Source organism: Apium graveolens, chromosome 10, assembly GCF_009905375.1.
Source record: "Apium graveolens cultivar Ventura chromosome 10, ASM990537v1, whole genome shotgun sequence".
Classification (NCBI taxonomy): Eukaryota; Viridiplantae; Streptophyta; class Magnoliopsida; order Apiales; family Apiaceae; genus Apium; species Apium graveolens.
In genome coordinates, this window is record NC_133656.1 from 218375387 (window position 1) to 218395958 (window position 20572).

General features: G+C 35.2%; 2 protein-coding genes across 3 annotated transcripts; one reads left to right on the plus strand and one right to left on the minus strand.

Moving 5' to 3' along the window:
* Positions 1 to 49: 49 nt before the first annotated feature.
* Positions 50 to 10095, plus strand: LOC141691822 (uncharacterized). Its single transcript, XM_074496574.1, has 4 exons — positions 50 to 113; positions 318 to 668; positions 9940 to 10001; positions 10057 to 10095. Exons 1-4 carry the CDS (start codon positions 50 to 52, stop codon positions 10093 to 10095), a joined length of 516 nt encoding a protein of 171 aa, XP_074352675.1.
* Positions 9412 to 14514, minus strand: LOC141689128 (UBP1-associated protein 2A). Of its 2 annotated transcripts, none has more exons than XM_074493316.1 (2): positions 13071 to 14514; positions 9412 to 10405 (listed from the first exon to the last, which is right to left on the minus strand). In XM_074493316.1, exon 1 carries the CDS (start codon positions 14394 to 14396, stop codon positions 13071 to 13073), a length of 1326 nt encoding a protein of 441 aa, XP_074349417.1. In that variant the 5' UTR covers positions 14397 to 14514; the 3' UTR covers positions 9412 to 10405. The 2 variants fall into 2 exon arrangements, with proteins under 2 accessions (XP_074349417.1, XP_074349416.1); XM_074493315.1 differs by lacking the exon at positions 9412 to 10405 and adding an exon at positions 10437 to 10640.
* Between the last annotated feature and the right edge of the window lie 6058 nt (positions 14515 to 20572).

The window sequence follows — 20572 nt, forward strand, 5'->3', positions numbered from 1 at the left end:
TATTAAACAAGTTGTTCAAAATGCTCAATGTTCATGGTGTCGACACGAAATGGAATCAGACAGCCATGTGCTGTTTACATGCGAATTTGCAAGAACGGTTTGGTATAGTGCCGGTTTGTATCAAAAGATCCAAGTTCTACCTCAGGAAGCAGCGTTTATGAGTTTTGTTCGTTTATTTGAAAACTGTAATACAGAGCAGTGTGTTTTGATTGCAACGATCAGTTGGGCTTTATGGAATCGAAGAAATAAATGGTTCTGAGATCGAATAAACGGGTCAGCATTTGATGTTAAGGCTGCAGTTATGAACCTTCTTGCAGACTGGAAGGAAGCACAACAAGCATCATGTCAAACAGGTCACAAGGGAGACAAATGTGATCTGGTGTGGAAGAAGCCGAAAGAAGGCCGGGTGAAATTGAATACGGATGCAGCAGTGTTTAATGATGGGAGCATTGGAGTGGGGTGTGTCCTGAGGGATGCCCAAGGTCGTTTTCTGGGAGCTCGAAGCTGTAGGAAGGCTGGAGCATGGACGCCGAGAGAGGCTGAAGCTATTGGAATGAAGGAAGCCTTGTCATGGATGCTCACATGGAAGCACGATCACTGTGTTGTCGAAACAGATTCCAAAAACCTTGTAGATGCGTGCAATGGAAGAAGGGGAGAGGCATATTTTGGTACGATAGTTGTTAGGTCCCAATGTGTTTGTAGAAGGGGGTTGAATACAAACAGTACCGAATAATCGAATTAAATGCGGAATAAAAAATATGAAACAAAATTCAAGTTAAATAAGAATATTATTAAACTTGAAAGGTGTTACAACAACTGTATCGATTACAAGGAATTAATCTCAAATTAATTATCACAAATTTAGAATAAATTCGACATGAACTTTTTCTATTTTTGCAATAATTAGAATCAAATGCTAAACGCGATTTGAGATTAAGTTCTAGGGATTTTGATCCGCTAGATTGTTACACAAGAGCAAGATAAAGATTTCTAGTGGATTGGATTTAACTTTACAATCTAGAAATTTAATCTTGAAGTATGCAGATGAAAAGATGAAATATTTCTTCTTGTTTTTCTTTTCTGCTTTGTTCTTGACTTCTGTGTTCTGTGTATATTTGTTGAATGGCTGCTTCTGTCTTTTTAATCAATCAATAGAATAGAATGAACTGGAATGACAATCCCATAGCTGGTAGGACTTTCGGTGAGACTATCCTTTGAACTAGCAAGACAATCTCAACAGCTAGCAAGACTTTCGGTATGACAATCAAATGAACTAGCAAGACTATCAGAATGAACTAGCAAGACAATCCTCCTCCCAGTGTAACTTTCGGTGAGACTATTGAAAATGGCCTGACATGACAATCGGTATGACAATCCTGATTGTCATGCTAGTTCATTTTCAATTGTCTTGCTGATTTAATGCATATTTTAATCCAATTAAAATTCTGAAAAACCTTAATATAAATTCAGAATTAATTAATCAATTAATTCAATTAATCAATAAATTAATCTTTGCAGATATAATTTATTTTCTTAATTAAATTATATGACTTAATTAATTAATAGAGAATTAATACTAATCTTGAGCAGCAACCATTCTTCTGAAAATCACTGTCAATAATGAATCAATTCCACCACTTCAATGTTGAAACTCGATGTACTGTCTGGTTCATGAGTGACTAACTTCCGTGACGTTTCTTCATGTCTTAACTTTGATACTTTGATTTTCTTCAGATTAAATCCTTGTAATTAATGATACTCTGACGAGATCTCTGTCACTTGATTAAATCCACACTCTTGATTTATATCACTGAGGCATGATCAATTTCTTGAACTTCTTCCAGTGAATTAATTCCTCAAGTCTGTAGATGAACCTTGTTTCTGAATCCTTTGATAGATATTACTCTGTTAGATCTCTTTTGACGGTAGATCCACTATTTACTTATTACATTCTTATTTGAGTTGAGTTAAATTCTCGAATATACAAATAGGCTATGACATATGACTTACAATCTCCCCCTATTTGTTTGTTAGACAATAACACACAAATATCTAGAGGATAACTCAACTAACAAATAAGAAAAGGATATAAAAAGAAATGCAAAGTAAATAGTAGAAAAGTTCTGGACTAGATTTAGCATTTTCCAGATTCCAAGTAGATGTTCCTCTAGACTGAACATATCTTCAAGTAGTTCCATCTTCATTTGTACAACCACATTTCCTGTTGAGAAGCCCATATCTCTCTTGCTTCTCCCCCTATGAGAATCAACTGATTAAAGAAGATCACCTTCGTTTACCACCTCTCCCGTACAATAGGATCCGCAGATAAAAACCAATGGTACTCCCCTTTTGAAAACAGCTTCTCCCCTTACTAGAAAATCACCTTGTGTTTACCACCTTTCCCGTACAATAGGATCCGTAGTTACAAACAACAATGGTGTGGTGTAGTGTACATATGATCTTTTTCTTCCTCCCTGCTATTTCTCCCCCTTAGTTGAGGAATCCTCCAAACTATTACTTAAGCTTTTATCTCCCCCTTAAAGAAGGAATGTATGCCATCGTCTGAAGGAGTTCTCATATTTCACTTGGTTGGAAAAGAAATAACAAGAAGTTTCTGTTTCTTCCTTACTGTGAGTGTGTGATTCTGTTTAGTGTACCTCACATGTATTTCACTCTTCTCTCCACTCGTGTTTACACTCATTCTCACAAGTGTATCACTCTTCTCTCATAGCTCCATAATCCAGCTGTACCTGCAAGGAAAATCACCTTAGCCATCCTTAAGGAGGTCACATGTGATGCAATGGAAGTTCGCAAATCCCCATCCTTGTTAAACTCGTCAGATGAATCTGAGTCATAATCTACAAGTTGCTAGTTTCCCTTTTAGGGTTCCAGATTTGAATTCTGGGAAGGTAAACAATGATCCAACGAATTTAGCATAAAGATCAAAGTTCCCTTCTAATGTCTGTGAAGACATTTCCTTGTGACTCATCAGGTAATATCTGAATCATTGTCAACAAGTTGCCGATCTGCGCCTATGTCAGATCCATTATCCGCAGATGCATCCAGGGGATTTAATCCTGTGGAGGTAGACACTGACCACTGACATATGGCTTATGGATCAGTATCCTCTCCTAACACCTATAAAGGCAATTGGTATTAACGAACCTTGAACAATCGAATCTGACCTTAAAATGGTCGAAACTCTTGTTTCCGTCAACTCATCCTTTGTGTGTGTAACCTCTCCTTGTGCATCAAGAATTGTTTATGTTTGAAGTGGTGACACTACATCGGATACCTTGGCCGACATGCAAAATTCAATAGACGCACCCTGTTGAGAGAATGAATCTAGTAACTGTTTTTGTGCCTTTTCAGCCATTACATCTTTTTGAGAAGATGTATGGGGGCTAGCAGTTGTCTCGGTTTAAATACTACTCATCTATGTAGGAGACAGAGCTACTGGGTTGACTACAGAACCTTCCTTATGTGGTGCACTGAGGCACTATCTCCCTCACGCTCATTCATACTACATTTAGTGGTAAGAGAGTGTTGGTTGGTTCTATTTTTGTGATTGTCTTTACAGTCTGGGATAGACGTTGTGGGTTTTCAACCTCATGACTGTTAATGAAAGAAAGTCATTGGAGACTGAACCTGTAACACAGAACATATGGTAATAGAGAGAAAATGATTTACAATAGTGATTTCAAAAGATTTTACATGAAATAAGAAATCACTAATGTAGAAAGAAGTTTGATTTTGTTTTTCAATATGAATGAGTTTTTGATAAAACATTGATCACTTAGGGTAAAGTATAAGTAATTCTCATTCATGTCAAAAGCTTACAAATATCTGCAACATAATGTTAACAACATATCATTGACCGATACTTGTCAAGTACTTTAGATACTAATTGTTATGTTGCATTAATAATATATCACTGCACATATAAAACAATATGATTGTGTCTAGTGATAAGAGAGTTAAAAATATGACGACTCTACTAGTTCATATTAAACAATAACTTCAGTTAGAGTGCCATACCATGTTCTTGACGATTGCTTGAGTAGTACAGTAGTTCATACCAACCTGAAGTGAGACTGTGAAGAAGAGATTGCATAGTCCAATAGATCTGCAGTTGCAAAGTCCATGAACTGTGGTGCACTGACTTCCTCTTTTGACTCACCAACCAGGAGTACACTTGTACACATCTTACTAGAGTCCAATTCCAAGTGTAATGTGCAGCAGGTGCCTGATATGTCGTAATATTCTCAAGTCTCGTCACTGGTGCTATATGTCAGATGATGCTTCCTGATAATAACCTAGCACACTATACAAAATTTTCAATGATAACATTCCCAGCTTGCAAACAGCCATATCCCTCGGATAAACCTTTGCTGTTATCTCCAAAGGTAACCAGGGGGCCAGCTTTCTCAATCCATATTTGATAGCAGGGCTCTATCTCCGGTCATATGTCTTGATGATCCACTATCAAGAATCCACACTACCGGTTATACCTGTTTAATGCCCTGCACTACAAATGGATTAGACCTTCTTCGGAACCCAAACTTGGTTAAGCCCGGCATACTTGTAGAACTGTCCTTTGTCAGGCAAAACAACATTTTTAATTTTAATTGCCTCAACTTTCTCAATGACTGAACATTTGACCTTGTAAACAGCCTTAACAAATTTCTGTTTAAGCTTAGGCACAAATGTCTCCTTTCTAGCCTTAGAAGGACTAGCAGTCTTAGACCTATCATGCTTCTTGTTATTCACATGCTGACGAGGAGTAGTCTTATCATTAGAAATATGCTTACCATTAAAATAAGCATACATCATATTAAAAGCACAAGACATACAATTAGAAACACCACATGCTTTATGAGAGTGATTAATAGTAGGCAATTTATGCATGGCAGACATGGCATTTTTGTTATCCAACTCATGTGTGTCTGAGTTAGTCTCAGTTGCTTTCACAACTTTGACTGGAACTTTAGACACACTTGACTTGGAAACAACCTTCTCATTAGCATGATCTTCAGCACGTATTTCTTCCTGAATAACAGAAGAGGTCGCATCAAATGGTTCAGCAATTGATGGTTTATAGAGGGGTTCATCAACACCCTTAAGCACATGTGGTACTTCCCTCCCTTTAGCACAGACACGAGGAGGGGAGTTTATGCCGTGCAGGTTCGGTGATTCATGCCATGTCGGATGAGCAAGATATGCGTTTCCTCATAAGCTGCTATACCTTTGAAGCTCCAATAGCAACATTGTAATCATAACCTATTTCAGATGTTTGATGAACAGATTGCTTACTGTAGAACTCTTTAGCCTTCGAACAAGAATTAAAGTAGGCTCTAACCTTAGTCTCAAGACCGGTGATCTTGTCTTTGAGAATAGTTTCGAGTTTTCTATAACAGTCAACTCTATTTTCTAGAAAAGATACTTGTTCTTTTAATTTGTCTTGATTAATGTGCACAAGTCTTAATTCATTGACCTCTTTCTCAAGGTCTGTGATCTGTAAACTTAACAGTTCATTATCACGACGTGCACAATCTAAGTTACCTCTTAGATGATAAACCATTTCAGCATCAGAAAGTTTTACCTCTATTCTTGACGATGAAGCTTTTCCATCAATAGCCATAAGAGCAAGATTTCCTTCATCTTCATCTTCACTGTCAGTATCATCCCAGCTTCTTCCCTTTGCCAGATAAGCCCTTTCAGAGTTCTTTCTTACTTGCTTTGGCTTCCTACATTCTGTGGCAAAGTGTCCCAACTCATTGTAGTTATAGCATCTGATGGTGCTCCGATCAACCATCCCTGTTTTGTATCCACCACTGCTGGTGTTAGAGGATGAAGATCCACCTTTCTGGAATTTGTTGTAGTTGGACTTGTACTTAAGCTTGGGATTCCTCTTGAATCTGACATGGGAGAATCTCTTGACAATTTGGGCCATTGACTCGTCTTCCAATTGCTCCAGCTCTTTCAAGGAATAAAAATCATCACTTGATTGATTTGTAGTAGGAGGATCATATTCTGCTACTAACATATTTTCCTCAGCCTTGGAACACTGTACCATTCTCTCCAATTGTTGAGATTGATGTTGTTGTTGACCTTCAGCTACAAGTGCAGTAGATGTGCTGACCATTCTATCCTTCCCGTAGACTTCCTTCTGTTGAATCTGCTCCAACTCATAGGTTTTTAACACTCCATAGAGCCTGTCCAAAGAAATCTCACTCAGATCTCTAGCTTCTCTAATGGCAGTGATTCTATGTTCAAGATGAGTTGGTAGTGTTAAAAGGAACTTTTTGTTGACCTCCCTGATTGAATAATATTTCCCATTTATGTTCAGGTTGTTGATCAACGCATTGTACCTCTCAAACACTTCAGTAATTCCTTCTCCTGGATTTGATTTAAAATATTCATACTCAGAGGTTAGGATCTCCAACTTGTTCTCCCTAACTTCCTCTGTGCCTTCATTAATCACCTCAATAGTTTCCCACATGTGTTTGGAATTTTTACAGTTCATCACATGTTTGTTCATCAAGGGATCAAGGGAATCAATTAATATTAATTGAAGGCTGGCATCCAAGGAGGCTTCTTCCTTCTCAGCAGGAGTAAAATCTTCAGGCTCTTTTGGATATGTTCTAGCTTTGGTAATCACAACATCATCTACTATCACCTTTGGTTCAATAACCATCGGAGTTTTTAGACCCTTCTTTAACAAGTTCAGATATTTGGGATTTGCAACTTGTAAAAATAATAGCATCTTCTTCTTCCACATGATATAATTTTCTTTATCAAATAGTGGAATTTTAACGGTTCCAACTTTTTATGAAGTCATTATGAATTTTTGAATAAATAAAAATTCAAGGAGTTGAAAAATCACAAAAGTCTAGGATCTTGATTTGTTCGTTAATCAGAAGGCTCTGATACCAATTGTTAGGTCCCAATATGTTTGTAGAAGGGGGGGTTGAATACAAACAGTACCGAATAATCGAATTAAATGAGGAATAAAAAATATGAAACAAAATTCAAGTTAAATAAGAATATTATTAAACTTGAAAGGTGTTACAACAACTGTATCGATTACAAGGAATTAATCTCAAATTAATTATCACAAATTTAGAATAAATTTGACATGAACTTTTTCTATTTTTGCAATAATTAGAATCAAATGCTAAACGCGATTTGAGATTAAGTTCTAGGGATTTTGATCCGCTAGATTGTTACACAAGAGCAAGATAAAGATTTCTAGTGGATTGGATTTAACTTTACAATCTAGAAATTTAATCTTGAAGTATGCACGTGAAAAGATGAAATATTTCTTCTTGTTTTTCTTTTCTGCTTTGTTCTTGACTTCTGTGTTCTGTGTATATTTGTTGAATATCTGCTTCTGTCTTTTTAATCAATCAACAGAATGGAATGAACTAGAATGACAATCCCATAGCTGGTAGGACTTTCGGTGAGACTATCCTTTGAACTAGCAAGACAATCTCAACAGCTAGCAAGACTTTCGGTATGACAATCAAATGAACTAGCAAGACTATCAGAATGAACTAGTAAGACAATCCTCCTCCCAGTGTAACTTTCGGTGAGACTATTGAAAATGGCCTGGCATGACAATCGGTATGACAATCCTGATTGTCATGCTAGTTCATTTTCAATTGTCTTGCTGATTTAATGCAGATTTTAATCCAATTAAAATTCTGAAAAACCTTAATATAAATTCAGAATTAATTAATCAATTAATTCAATTAATCAATAAATTAATCTTTGCAGATATAATTTATTTTCTTAATTAAATTATATGACTTAATTAATTAATAGAGAATTAATACTAATCTTGAGCAGCAACCATTCTTCTGAAAATCTTCTGAAAATCACTGTCAATTATGAATCAATTCCACCACTTCAATGTTGAAACTCGATGTACTGTCTGGTTCATGAGTGACTAACTTCCGTGACGTTTCTTCATGTCTTAACTTTGATACTTTGATTTTCTTCAGATTAAATCCTTGTAATTAATGATACTCTGACGATATCTCTGTCACTTGATTAAATCCACACTCTTGATTTATATCACTGAGGCATGATCAATTTCTTGAACTTCTTCCAGTGAATTAATTCCTCAAGTCTGTAGATGAACCTTGTTTCTGAATCCTTTGACAGATATTACTCTGTGTGATCTCTTTTGACGGTAGATCCACTATTTACTTATTACATTCTTATTTGAGTTGAGTTAAATCCTCGAATATACAAATAGGCTATGGCATATGACTTACAATAGTTAGTGATTATAATCAATTATTGAAGCACATAAATCCTAGTTCATTTTGTTTACCGTTCTGCGAATAGAGTGGCGCATGAGTTAGCAAAAACTGCCTATTCTATGTCAGAAGGAGAAGGAGATGAGTGGTTAGATAACCCAACTCATTTTATTATGCATGTACTAGACAGTGAGATGGTTTGATTAATGCAAGTACATTTTATTCAAAAAAAAAACAATAGTTAGAACCAAATGAGAATCAAGCTCGTAGTTATAGCCGCTTGTAACTGCTGGATAAGACAAACTACTGTATATTCTCCTCTTAAAACCCACTTATGCCAGTTAATTACAATTGTAAATTATATGCAAAAAAAATATATTAAGTTTCATAATGTAAAATTTGTTACCCACGAAATATGATAAGTTCATAATTCAGATTGTACTTTATTATTACTTGAATTGAATCGAGTATATTAAGTTTCATAATGTGATAAATTTGTAATCCACGAAGTGCAGGGACGCAACTTCATGCTTACCTAGGCCCAGGATGTTTTTCTTAAAAAAAAATCAGCAGTTATGCATATACTGACTTTTGATAAGCCCAGTGATATATGAAGTCCATTGTTATGCTATATTAGTCGCTTATTTAAATTAAAATTATTTATATCCGTAAATTTGAGTTAAAAAAAGCTATCAATAATAAGAGATTGTTGATTAGGATTTAGAGTCATCAATAAACATGGAACATTGAGATTTTAAGTGTCTGGTTGCTTGAAGAAAAAGAACCAAAAGGTAGCTTGTCAAGCATACCCGACTTTTATGATAAGTTTATAATTCAGATTGTACTTTATTATTACTTGAGTTGAATGCGGATGGAAAATGCTGCAAGAACAAGTATTTTGAAAAATAACTGTATATTCAATTTTTAGGCTACTAATTTCTTTCCCGAAAACCAAATTATTTTTAACATCATCAATATGTTATTATTAATTCTGAACTTGAGCACGAATATCAGAAATTTTGCACCCAAAAATTTATCACTGTTAGGTATTAGTCAATATTGGTACTACTTAAGTTTAAGTGGTGATGATCAAATTTATTACAAACTTATAAAACTATTCTGAGAAAAATTTGCATATCAAAATGAGTTACAGTGTTGTTGACAATTTGTCTTCCAAACTTGCTTACAAGCTCCCAATCGTCCAATTGTTTCATGTATCTGAGTACCGCTTGTCATTATATCTCATTCCCCAACTCAGGCTCAGGTCTTCCTTGCTCCATATTACCAGATGAAAATAGGACCCATATTTTGATATTTAATTATCATATCATCTTTGTTTTGTTATTGTCATTCTCTCAGGTCCAAACTACATATCTTTTTCCAAAATATTTGCACATACTTTCTTACTAATTTTTTCTTGTTCTCTTCTTGTTTCTTCCCATACAATTAGGTCTTCAAACTCCACCGACCATGCCTAATAGATACTCCCAAGCATAGTTATGACTTGCGTGTTATGCCTTGTAAGTTGAAATCAAGATTTTTAATTTACTTGAATCAAACATTTGTACCTTAAAACTCGAACCAATCCCATTATAACTGTTTAGATTAATACAACCTGTAATAAGAGTAATCTGTACACGCAGACCTAATTTGTTTTATTAACATATTACAGGACAAGTAGAATGGGGGAAATGTTGCAAGCTTGTTGGCGACATGCTTGGACATTCTATAATGGTTCAGACCTCGAAATATAGTTTCATTAAACTACTTTAATATAATCATGCTTTAGGTATCAGCGACAACAAGCAAGCAAAAGAAAGAACAATAGCATGCTCAAGGAGTTTTTTAATCTAGAGGTCACCAGCTAGTACATCCAATAATTTCTCTGGCAGTGAACTTGCTGGATTAAGAAGGGAGCTAATTTCCGGCACTGCAGGACTTAAATATATAATCACCACGACATTCAACACCTCATTATGCATACAAAATAGGTTAATTCGAAGCACCTTCAGAAAAACTTCAAGAAATTGAGTCTTTTAAAAAGGGCTCTTGCCCTTGCACTACCCTCACCATTGCTAATCAAGACCAAGAGGTTGAGTACCCAAGCCTCCTCGGAGGCGAAGTCGTGTTACTTCAATCTTAAAAATATACAAAATAAATAACTCAACATTAAAAGCAAAGCAATGTAAAACATAAGTGAAATCTCAAGTAATATTTGTTTGTTCCTGTCAGAGAAGTTTCATAATTCAGCACAAGAAATATCTATTACATCGATAAAAATAAAATAAAAAATCCAGCATTCTTCAAAACCATTATAGCAATACCCAGCAAATCTCTTCACATTTGAAAAATATTGCTTCTTGTATTTTGAATCTACCCCGAAAAAAAGGAAAGAAAAGTACAAGTTAGATTAATATACTCCAAAAACCAAACTTATAAGAAAAAAATAAATCTATCAAATATATAATTATTTAAAATAATATAGACATTCTTTAGGCCATCAAGTTATTGTCATGAATGAGAACTACAAGCTGATTGGCATCTTCATGTATATCACACTTCACGCAAACCGTACTTTTCCTATACAGTTATATATTGAGGTCAATAGTAGTAACAATTTACCAAGAAATGTAAAGTAATTTAATACAAATGACACTAACCCTCCCTCCGTTTGGTCTGATAAATTCAAATAAAATTTATTGTAGTTTCCAAACATTTATGCACAAAAAACCATTCCTTCCCCCAGTCCACTCCACAAGTTCAACTTAAAGCTCGTCCTTTCTAATTTACGAGTCAGTACCCTTCCTTTTCTCTTCATTTTAATTCAGGAAAAGCTCCTCCAATTCGGATCATTTCAATCACATGTCATGCAATACAAAGCTTACATCCTATCATTTCTAAACTCTTATCTCACACTCCAAAGACTGTTCATATTTTTCGTGGCATTTCAGTATTTAACCCAACCAAATGGAGCCTTAATTTCAGTATATAGTTCAACCGTCACAGACTAAAACTTCTCTCACGTCCTCCCTTTTCTCTAGTATCCTTCTGGTCCTCTGAAGAGAGCTCCATCTCCACCTCAGCCAATCCAACAAGAGAGAATGTTGCAACCTGCACCCGATAGACTCGCCTAGCTATCTGTACTGTTTTTTAAGTGCTATTATACCTGTCTGAACCTCAAAACTTAACTCGTAATATATAACTTCCTCAGATATAATGTGGGACACCTTAACAAGCACTTTTACCACTTCAGTTGACATTTTCTACTACCAGGCCAAGCAATTTACTACATAAATTCATGTCATATCAAGGCCGAGACCCCTATGGGCCTATTTAAATCAAATCAACGAGTCTTACAAAAACTCGGAAAACTATATAATGTGGAAGAAGCATGAGGTAGGTCAACTTATAGAATAAAAACACAATTCAGTACCATGTGGCATATGTTTTATCCATTGTAATGTAATCTTTCGGTTAAGCATTAACTTAGAGATTGCTTTAACCGTTGCCAGCTATTCTTCCTGCTCTCTACTAGTTCTATCGGAAGATTTATACATTTTCCCCATCTCAAATCTTCAATTCTTCCTACTTCAAACTAAACTTTATTCCATATTAACATAATTCAAGATTACATGCTATCTTTTCTCACATATAGCAATTTTCTTACATTTTTTTTGAAAAAACAAAGGGGGTGATGCGGAGCATAAATAATTAAATTAGTTGTTAAATACTTTATTATGTTATTAAGATAAAAGTACGTTTTTACTTAGTACTTTTATTACATATTTAGGAATATTCAATAAAATAAATACATCTTTGGTAGTAGATAAATAGGGTAGATAAATAGGTATTAATTATTGCTAAAAGGATTTGTTTCCTTTTATCTTTGATTTTACTTAGCCTCCGAGTTACGGGATTTCTATATAAACAATTGTTATCGTTCTTAAAGAATAGAGTTGATTATTAGGAATTAAATATGCTGATTTGTGTGTTCTTGCTGATTCTCTGTGGAGATGGGCCATTTATCCCCTTGTTTACCTATCCCTAACCATTGTCCTACATCCAGGGGGGAGGGGTAATGTATATTTTATTGAGAAAACAAAACCAAGGTCCTAGGTGTTTCACTCTGATGTCCCTCATATGAAGATGGTACAGTAAGAACTAAGAACTTACTGCAAACATGTAGGGTTGTACATAAGGTAAGACGTGATATGATAACAATTCACACTGTATATGTTGAGCAAGACTCCTCTATGCCTAATTGTTTGTTTAATTTACCAGATTGGCCCAACTCTTACCAAGAAATTCAAATATGCCTGCAAACTGTATTAGAAAAAATTTAAAATCTTACGCTCCAACACGATCTCCCCATGCCATTGCCAACCATTAATAATACCTTATATATATATAAACAATTATATGAATTCCCTGCAAATTCCCCACATTATGAGTTTCTAGTCCATGCTGGTGGCTTTCATTACAAAACTATCTAATTTGTCAATCAGAGATTATTATTTCCCATTCAGACAACACCTAGTGTTATAGACAAGTGTTAGATTGATTCCTCCCGGGTTTTAAACAGTCCATACTGCATCTAAATTTCTAAAGGTGCCTAGACCTTTGCCTACAAAACAGTTTACCATTTCACCATTACGTCACACACACAGAAACTCTCTCCCCCCCCCCTCTCTCTCTCACTCTCTCTCTCTCACACACACACACTCTCCTAACAATCACCCAGAATACAGATTAACTTCCGAAATAACAAATTTGCTATGAATATCAACTTAAGAAAGAACTCACCTAGCGGCCAAAGAATGAAGGAAAAGCTTGTCCTGTGGACCCAAAACCAGCAGACTGAGGCCTTGCAGCAACTGCTGCTGTTGACCCTGCAGAAGATTGCCCCAGCTGACTTTGATAAGCACCTAAACCCTGCAAAGAATTTTGAGCAGCATAGCTGGCTATCACACTTGGGCTCACACTATTAATCCCATAATTCCCGCTAAACCTGACAGTCTGAGGATTCACCCCAAGAGACGATGCCAGACCACTTTGATTCAAAGCCATCATCGAATTAGCCAACCCAAAACCCGGACTTTGCCCTATCAATGGATTTGCATAAAACCCCGGATTAACACCAGCATTATAATTCATAGTACTATTAAGATCACCCTGCGGAACACCACCAAAACCAGCAGGTACATTACTCAACACCCTCCCCTGAATCTGATTCTTATTATTCTTCAAACCATCGACAGCAAGACGACACTCTAACCTACAATTATCAAACACCTTAACGGGCTCCTCCAACGCCTTCTTACACCCATCCGCATTCTTATAAACAAAAATACTAAACCCCTTAAACTTCCCCGTAACCGTATCCAACCCTAAAGGCCCTTCCTCTAACTCCCCAAACTTCCCAAAAAATGCCTTAAGCGCATCCGGACTCACATGAGCACCCACATTGGCAACAAAAATCTTCCTCCCGCTAGGATCCTGAACCGCATTAGCCCCAGGCGGTCCAGCAGATGCCAACTGACACGAAGTCAACCGATTCCCAATCTTTTTCTGCTTCTCCTTAAGCGCCTTCTGAGCCGAGTCACGGGTCTTATAAAGAATAAAAGCAAAACCCTTAACTCTCCCCGTAACCTTATCAGTAGGAACCTTACAATCCTCAATTTCCCCAAACTGACTAAAAGTCGAGAACACCTGATCAGAAGTAGCATCCCAACCTAAACCATGAACAAACACTTTCCGATGAGCCGGGTCGGATTCAGCAAACTGGGTAATCCGATCAAGCAATTTCTTATCTTGTAACGCCGCGAATTTCAAAAACTCAATAATCTGATCTTTACTAAACGGCTGTAACAGCTCATTCAATTTCTCCTTTTTCGAAGCTTCATCTTCCCCATCATCTTCTTCTTCCTCTTGTTCTTCTTCAACTTCTTCTTCTTGTGATTCAGAATCATCGTCTTCTAGAACAACAGGCTCTTCTTGTTGTTTTTCCTTTTCTTTTTCTTTTTTTGCTTCAAATTTGGGGATTTTTTTGGAGGATTGTTGTTGGGGTTCATCTAATTGAGGTTTTGAAGAAGATGGTGTTGTGGAGATTGATTTTCTCTTCTTCGCCATGGATGTACGGACAGCAATTGAAAAGAAAGCTAGGGTTTGTAGATGGGTTTATCCACGCGGTGGTGTTTTAATTGGAGATTGTAGTCCCCCAATTGGTTTATTAGGGTTTTGTCCCTTTTGGATTGACGGGTAGTTATTATATTATAGTAGCTACTAGTAAATCAAATTATCAATTTATTTGAGAATCGAAAAAAAAAATTTATAAAACACACACTGAAAAAATTTAAAACAAAACATAAAACTAATAATTACTGATCTGAGCTAATATAAAACATAAAACTTAAGTAAATCATACTAAAAATAATTTATATATTATTGATCTGGGATAAAAATTATTTTTAACTAAAATATAATTATCTTATATAAATACACATATACATTTCATTCAATAATATTATTTTTTTAAAATAAAATATCTATTATTTTATATATCAATAATTTGTGTGTGTATATAATTATTATTAAATTATATTATTATAATATTCGTATCTTAAAATTTTGAATTCAATTTAAAATTTAAGAAATAATATAATATTATGCTTGTGATGTAGTTTTCTAGGTCACAAGTCTAAACAAAATAGAAACGGTTTGCATATAAATAATTTGACAAATCCAACGGAGTTTTTAATGTAATGTGTTCCTATTTGCAACAATATCATTGCCTTTTTCTTAGTTCTTAAGTTTAAGAAATTTAAGGGGTCGTTTGGTTCGTGTAGTGGTATGAGGTTGGAACGAGGAATCATGTTAAGGTGGTATAGGGTTGAGATATCATTCTTGATATGACGTGTTTGGTTGAGTGGTGTAATGAATATATTTAATTAAAATATTATTAATTTATTATTTTTTTATTAATTTAAAAAATTAATAAAATTTGAATTTTATATTGTTTTGATTTATCGATTTAATTTTGTATTACATATTTACATAGAATTATATTCAAAATGAAAAATATATTTGATTCTTTATACCATGTTTGTAATAACCCCAATTTTTGGAATTTTTGAAACACGGATGAATAGTAACTTTTGCTAATGATGCTGATTAAGAAAAATTATCAGACCACGCTATATAGGAGTACTGTTATGGAAATTCTAAGATCGTATTAGTATTCCATAAAGTAAATAAGTGTATGTAAAGATCGTCAGAATCCAGTTCCGAACACTTTGATTTTTCTCGAAAATCCACCAGATACCGAAAGAATTGAGTATAAGGTAACATGATTAAAAGGATTTAAATTTAAGGATTATAAGATAGGATTATAAAAAGGAATATAATGTATTGAGAAAGGTTAAAGGAACCCAAGTAATAAGATCCCGGGTATGATCCCTCAAACGATCAACGAGAAAGAGAGTTAAGCGAACCGTAAAACAAATAAACGTCCAAGGGGCAAGCACATTCAAGTAACATGAGAAGGAAGCTTCTAATATAAGCTAAAACATGTGGTTAGAATCAAGGTGACATCATCACACCACAAGAATGAGACATGTGGCAAAGTAGTGATGCAAGCAATGACATAAGCAAGTGAAAACAAGATATTTAGCCAATAATTAACCACAACCATGCATTCTTTGCACAAATATCAAGGCAAGACAAGCAAGCAAAAGCTCTCCCCCATTTCTTTCTTCTTCCATTCGGCCTTTTCAAGAAATGAAGAAATATATTTTCAAAACTCAAGTTCTAGGCCATGGAAAATTACAAGGTTTGTTTCCTTGGATCCTATATTTCATAACTTAGTTATACCATGAGTTTAAGATCAAGATTCCATGGTTTGCATAGCTAATCCACTCATCAAAGATGATGATGAATAGTAGTGAATAGTAACTTACTTTGATTTTCTTGATTTTCATGAAAGCTTAAGGTTGATTAAGCATAGATCAAGGTTCCTAGAGGTTTGTTAGTGACTACCCACTCTCCAAGGAAGGTATAAACTCTTGAACCCTTAGTTTTAAGTTTGGTTTGTTTGGATGATAATAGTGCTTAGATGAATGGGTTTAGTTTGATGTTGATGGATGTTGGATTGTTGTTGAATTGGTGATGATTTGGTGTAGTTTAAACTTTGGAAATCGTTAGGTTATAGCCGTCGTAATGCCCGATTTTCTATAAACTGTTTTGTGATTAACTGTTGGACCCGAACACCCACTTCTATAAACTAACCACTTCCATGCTTAGATAGGTTATGTTTCAAGCTTCGTTTTGATATGTGGTTTGCTTGAATCCGATGTACGGTTTAGGAGAAACGACTGTTTTAAGTAACGGTGTTTCGCGAACGAACCTTTACCCCTCGCCTTACTTTGAAACCTTGGTTAAGGCCCTTAAATGACTAATTGGAGCATGAAACATTTATGTAGAGTGTGTTAGGAAGTTGATAAGACACTCACGAAAGAATCGCCTTAAAACTCGTAATGGTTAAATTATTAAAAATGGTGGAGCCGAGGGTACTCGAGTGACTTAAGAGAATCAGTAAGCGTAAAGCGAGCGTTAGAGTCTAATTTGGTTAAAGTATAGATTTACAAGTGACTTTGGTTTAATTCCAACTCACATGTTGTTTATAGGTTACCAGACTCGTCCCGAGCCATTTGTAACCCCCAGTCGCTCAGGCAAGTTTTCTACCCGTTATACTGTTGTGGTGATGTATATGTGTATATGCATGATCTTGCGATAAATGCATATTTGTTATTAGCAAATTCTTGCGATATATTATAGCATGTGATATGGTATATATGCATGCCTGATTTATATTCTTGGTTTATATATCTGTTGGTTCAAATGCTTATAGTTGCATAATACCTATGCTAGAGATAAGCGGTATTTGAGTTTACCCTTAGTGTAGGGGATAAAAGGTGAACATATTTCTAAACCGGGAGTCGATGTTCCTGAGTATAATATATATATTTTTATATATATATGGTTATAGTTTTCAAAACTATTAATCGAATAAGGTTTATTCGATAACTTTAACTTTATTTTATTATTGAATATTATTTCGAATATTCATCCGAGGACTTATGACTCCTTTATTTTATTATTGAATATTATTTCGAATATTCATCCGAGGACTTATGACTCCTTTATTTTATTATTGAATATTATTTTGAATATTCATCCGAGGACTTATGACTCCTTTTATTGTATTAATTGAATATTATTTTGAATATTCATTCGAGGTCTTATGACTCAGTTTATATTATTAATGATTATTAATTGGATATTCATTTGAGGATGTATGACTCCTTTATTTTATGAATATTATTTATAATATTCATTCGAGGTATTATGACTCCGCTTATTACTGAAATATATTCTTTATTTTATTAAAGAATAAGGTGTCAATAATCAAACTTATTTTCGATTATTCAAATAAAGATAGTACTTTTATATAAGTATATCTTTGGTTATTTAATATCCATTTCAAGTATAAGTTTTAATACTTCTACTTCGATTATTTTTATAAGGATTATCTTTATGAGAATATTATTTAAATAATAATATTCAGACATTTTCTAAATATATTGGGACTGATTTACTTCATTAAATCAGCATTACTCCAAACACTCTTTAAAGTGTTTTCGAGTCTTCAAAATAATTTTCAAAAGTTAGAGCGGATCCCAAAACTCATTTTTTATATATTTAAGATCTTCCTTTTAAAAAGGGGATTTAAATACTCGCTCAAAACCAGAGGGATCCGGCTCTGTGGTGTATTTTATATTCGCAACAAGGTTGCAGTTTTGGTAAATGAATTGATTACTTACCCAAAGTTCGGGAAGTAAGTCCATCTATCGAGTCGGCATAAGCAACATGGGCTCAGTGGGCGTCCAGGATAGTGTAAGTGGCTCAGTGGGAGTCCATCAAATGCGTAAGTGGCTGAGTGGCAGTCCAGCATAAGGTCCTATTGCGACCAGGGTGATGACCAGTGGGGAATTCGTCCATCTACTAGTAGAAAAGGTTACTTATTGGTATCTTTGCCTGATCAGCAAGATATCGGGTTTATGCCAAAATTCTTTTCCTTCCAAATTCATTGGATATTGCAACTCTGTTCATACTTTACATGACAGAGGTTTTTAGGAAATGTATGGGAGATATATATATGAATATATATATATATATATATCGGGACTTAATGAAGTATCTCGTAACTTCATTATTTATAAAGATATTCAAAGATTGAATCTATTCAAAACTTGTCTTGTAGTCTCATCTATGTGATGAACTTTTGAAACTATTATATCTTGAACGGTGGTAGTTCAAGTAGTATTTGGAAAAGATATAAGTATATTGGAGTATCTTGTAACTTCATCTTTTAAACTTATATCTAGTTAATAATTATCTTATGAATGACAAAGATTTTCAGAAAAACATTGAGACAAGGTTAGATATATGAGATCACCTTGCAACGATATTTTTATACAATTATAAACTGGAACTTTGTGTATATTATACATGGAAGAGGACTTCCAAGATTTTGAAAAGTATATATGTATATATACTGAATATTTTGCGACTTCATCGCATTAAAGATATCAAACTTGGTTCATTTCTTTTGACCAAGACTTTCATGAGTACTATGAGAAGGCTCATATATTATTAATCATTATACATATTATTTTGGTGGGCTTGCTGCTCACCCTTGCTTTCTTCTTTCATCACACAACAACAGATAGAAAAGATGAACAGGACCAAGCTTCCGATTCGCAAGCGATTAGGAAACGTTCCGCAGTTTTCTATAGGCGTTGATGTCGCTGTAGCTTAGGTAGGAACTACCAATAGGCTAGACTTTCAACTTTTAATGTACCAGACTTATGTATCTTTATCAATTGTAATAATGGCAAAGAAATGTAAATCTATTCAGAAACCTTTTTAAGGTGTATTGACATATAATTGTGGAATAAAATGACTTGTGATTATTTTTGGATATTCATCTCTGAGACTATAACTTGTGGTGTGTGTGTTTATTGTGGGGTCACAGTACAGAGTAGTTGATTGTGGATTAAGATTGGGTGTTATTAAGGGAAATGGAACTCGTGACAACCCGGATCCCCGACCCCGGATTTGGGGGTGTTACAGAAGTGGTATCAGAGCTAAGCGTTATAAACCTCAGAGATGATGTGACGTTAAGATAATAAGTTCACTAAGATAATAAGAACTCTTGCCAAGTTCATAGTCGGGCTACCTAACGTTGCACCGACAGTTAAAACCCTTATGGGAACCCTTATAAATATTGTGATAGAAGCGTAGTTCATTATCGTATATGGTAGCGGGACTCCGAACCCTGAGGTTGAGGAGCAACAACGCGATGATGTTTTACTACTTATTGGAGATCAGATTATGGATCCGATAGAGCGTCCTAACGCGGGATCAGATGATGTTCATATTAAGGATGTAGCGGTTAAGGATGTTGTCCTAGAATGGACAGTTGCTGAGGAGAATCCCATGGAGGATCCTGACAAGAATGAATAAAGGACCACTGATGAATTGATGACCATGGTTAGGTCGACTACCAGAGGAAGGATTGGTCGGTCACTACCGGAGGTTCGTTCAAGTTTGTAAAGATAGTAGCCCCCTTTAACGCGGCTTACTCGTAAGACTGAGAAGTTCGAATGGACAGAGAAATGCGAGAACAGCTTTCAAGAACTGAAGCAAAGGTTGGTGATGGCTCCTATGTTGGCGTTGCCGGATGGAAAAGGAGATTTTGTGATTTGTAATGACGCTTCGTATAAGGAATTAGGGTGCTTCTTATACAGCACAACAAGGTAATCGCGTACGCGTCAAGGCAATTAAGGGAATATAAAATTCGATATCCCCACCCATGAGCTTGGGCTTGTGGCAATAGTTTTGCCCTAAATATTGGAGGCACTACTTGTATGGAGAGAAGTGCGAGATTTACCTAAGCCATAAGTGCTCTAGTACATTTTCACGCAGAAAGAGCTCAACATACGCCAGAGGACGCGGTTAGAGCTAATCAAGAATTATGATTGGGAGATTCTTTATCATTCGGGGAAAGCCAATGTGGTGGCTGATGCCCTTAGTAAAAAGGAGAGACTCAAGAGGTTAATGTCTTTGGGAAAGTTGATAAGAGATTTTGAAAAAAATCGAAATAGATATGAAGGTAACCGGAGCCGGTACCGAAAAGCTGTTTGAGATTGCAATACAGACCGAATTATCGGAAAAGAACATATTGT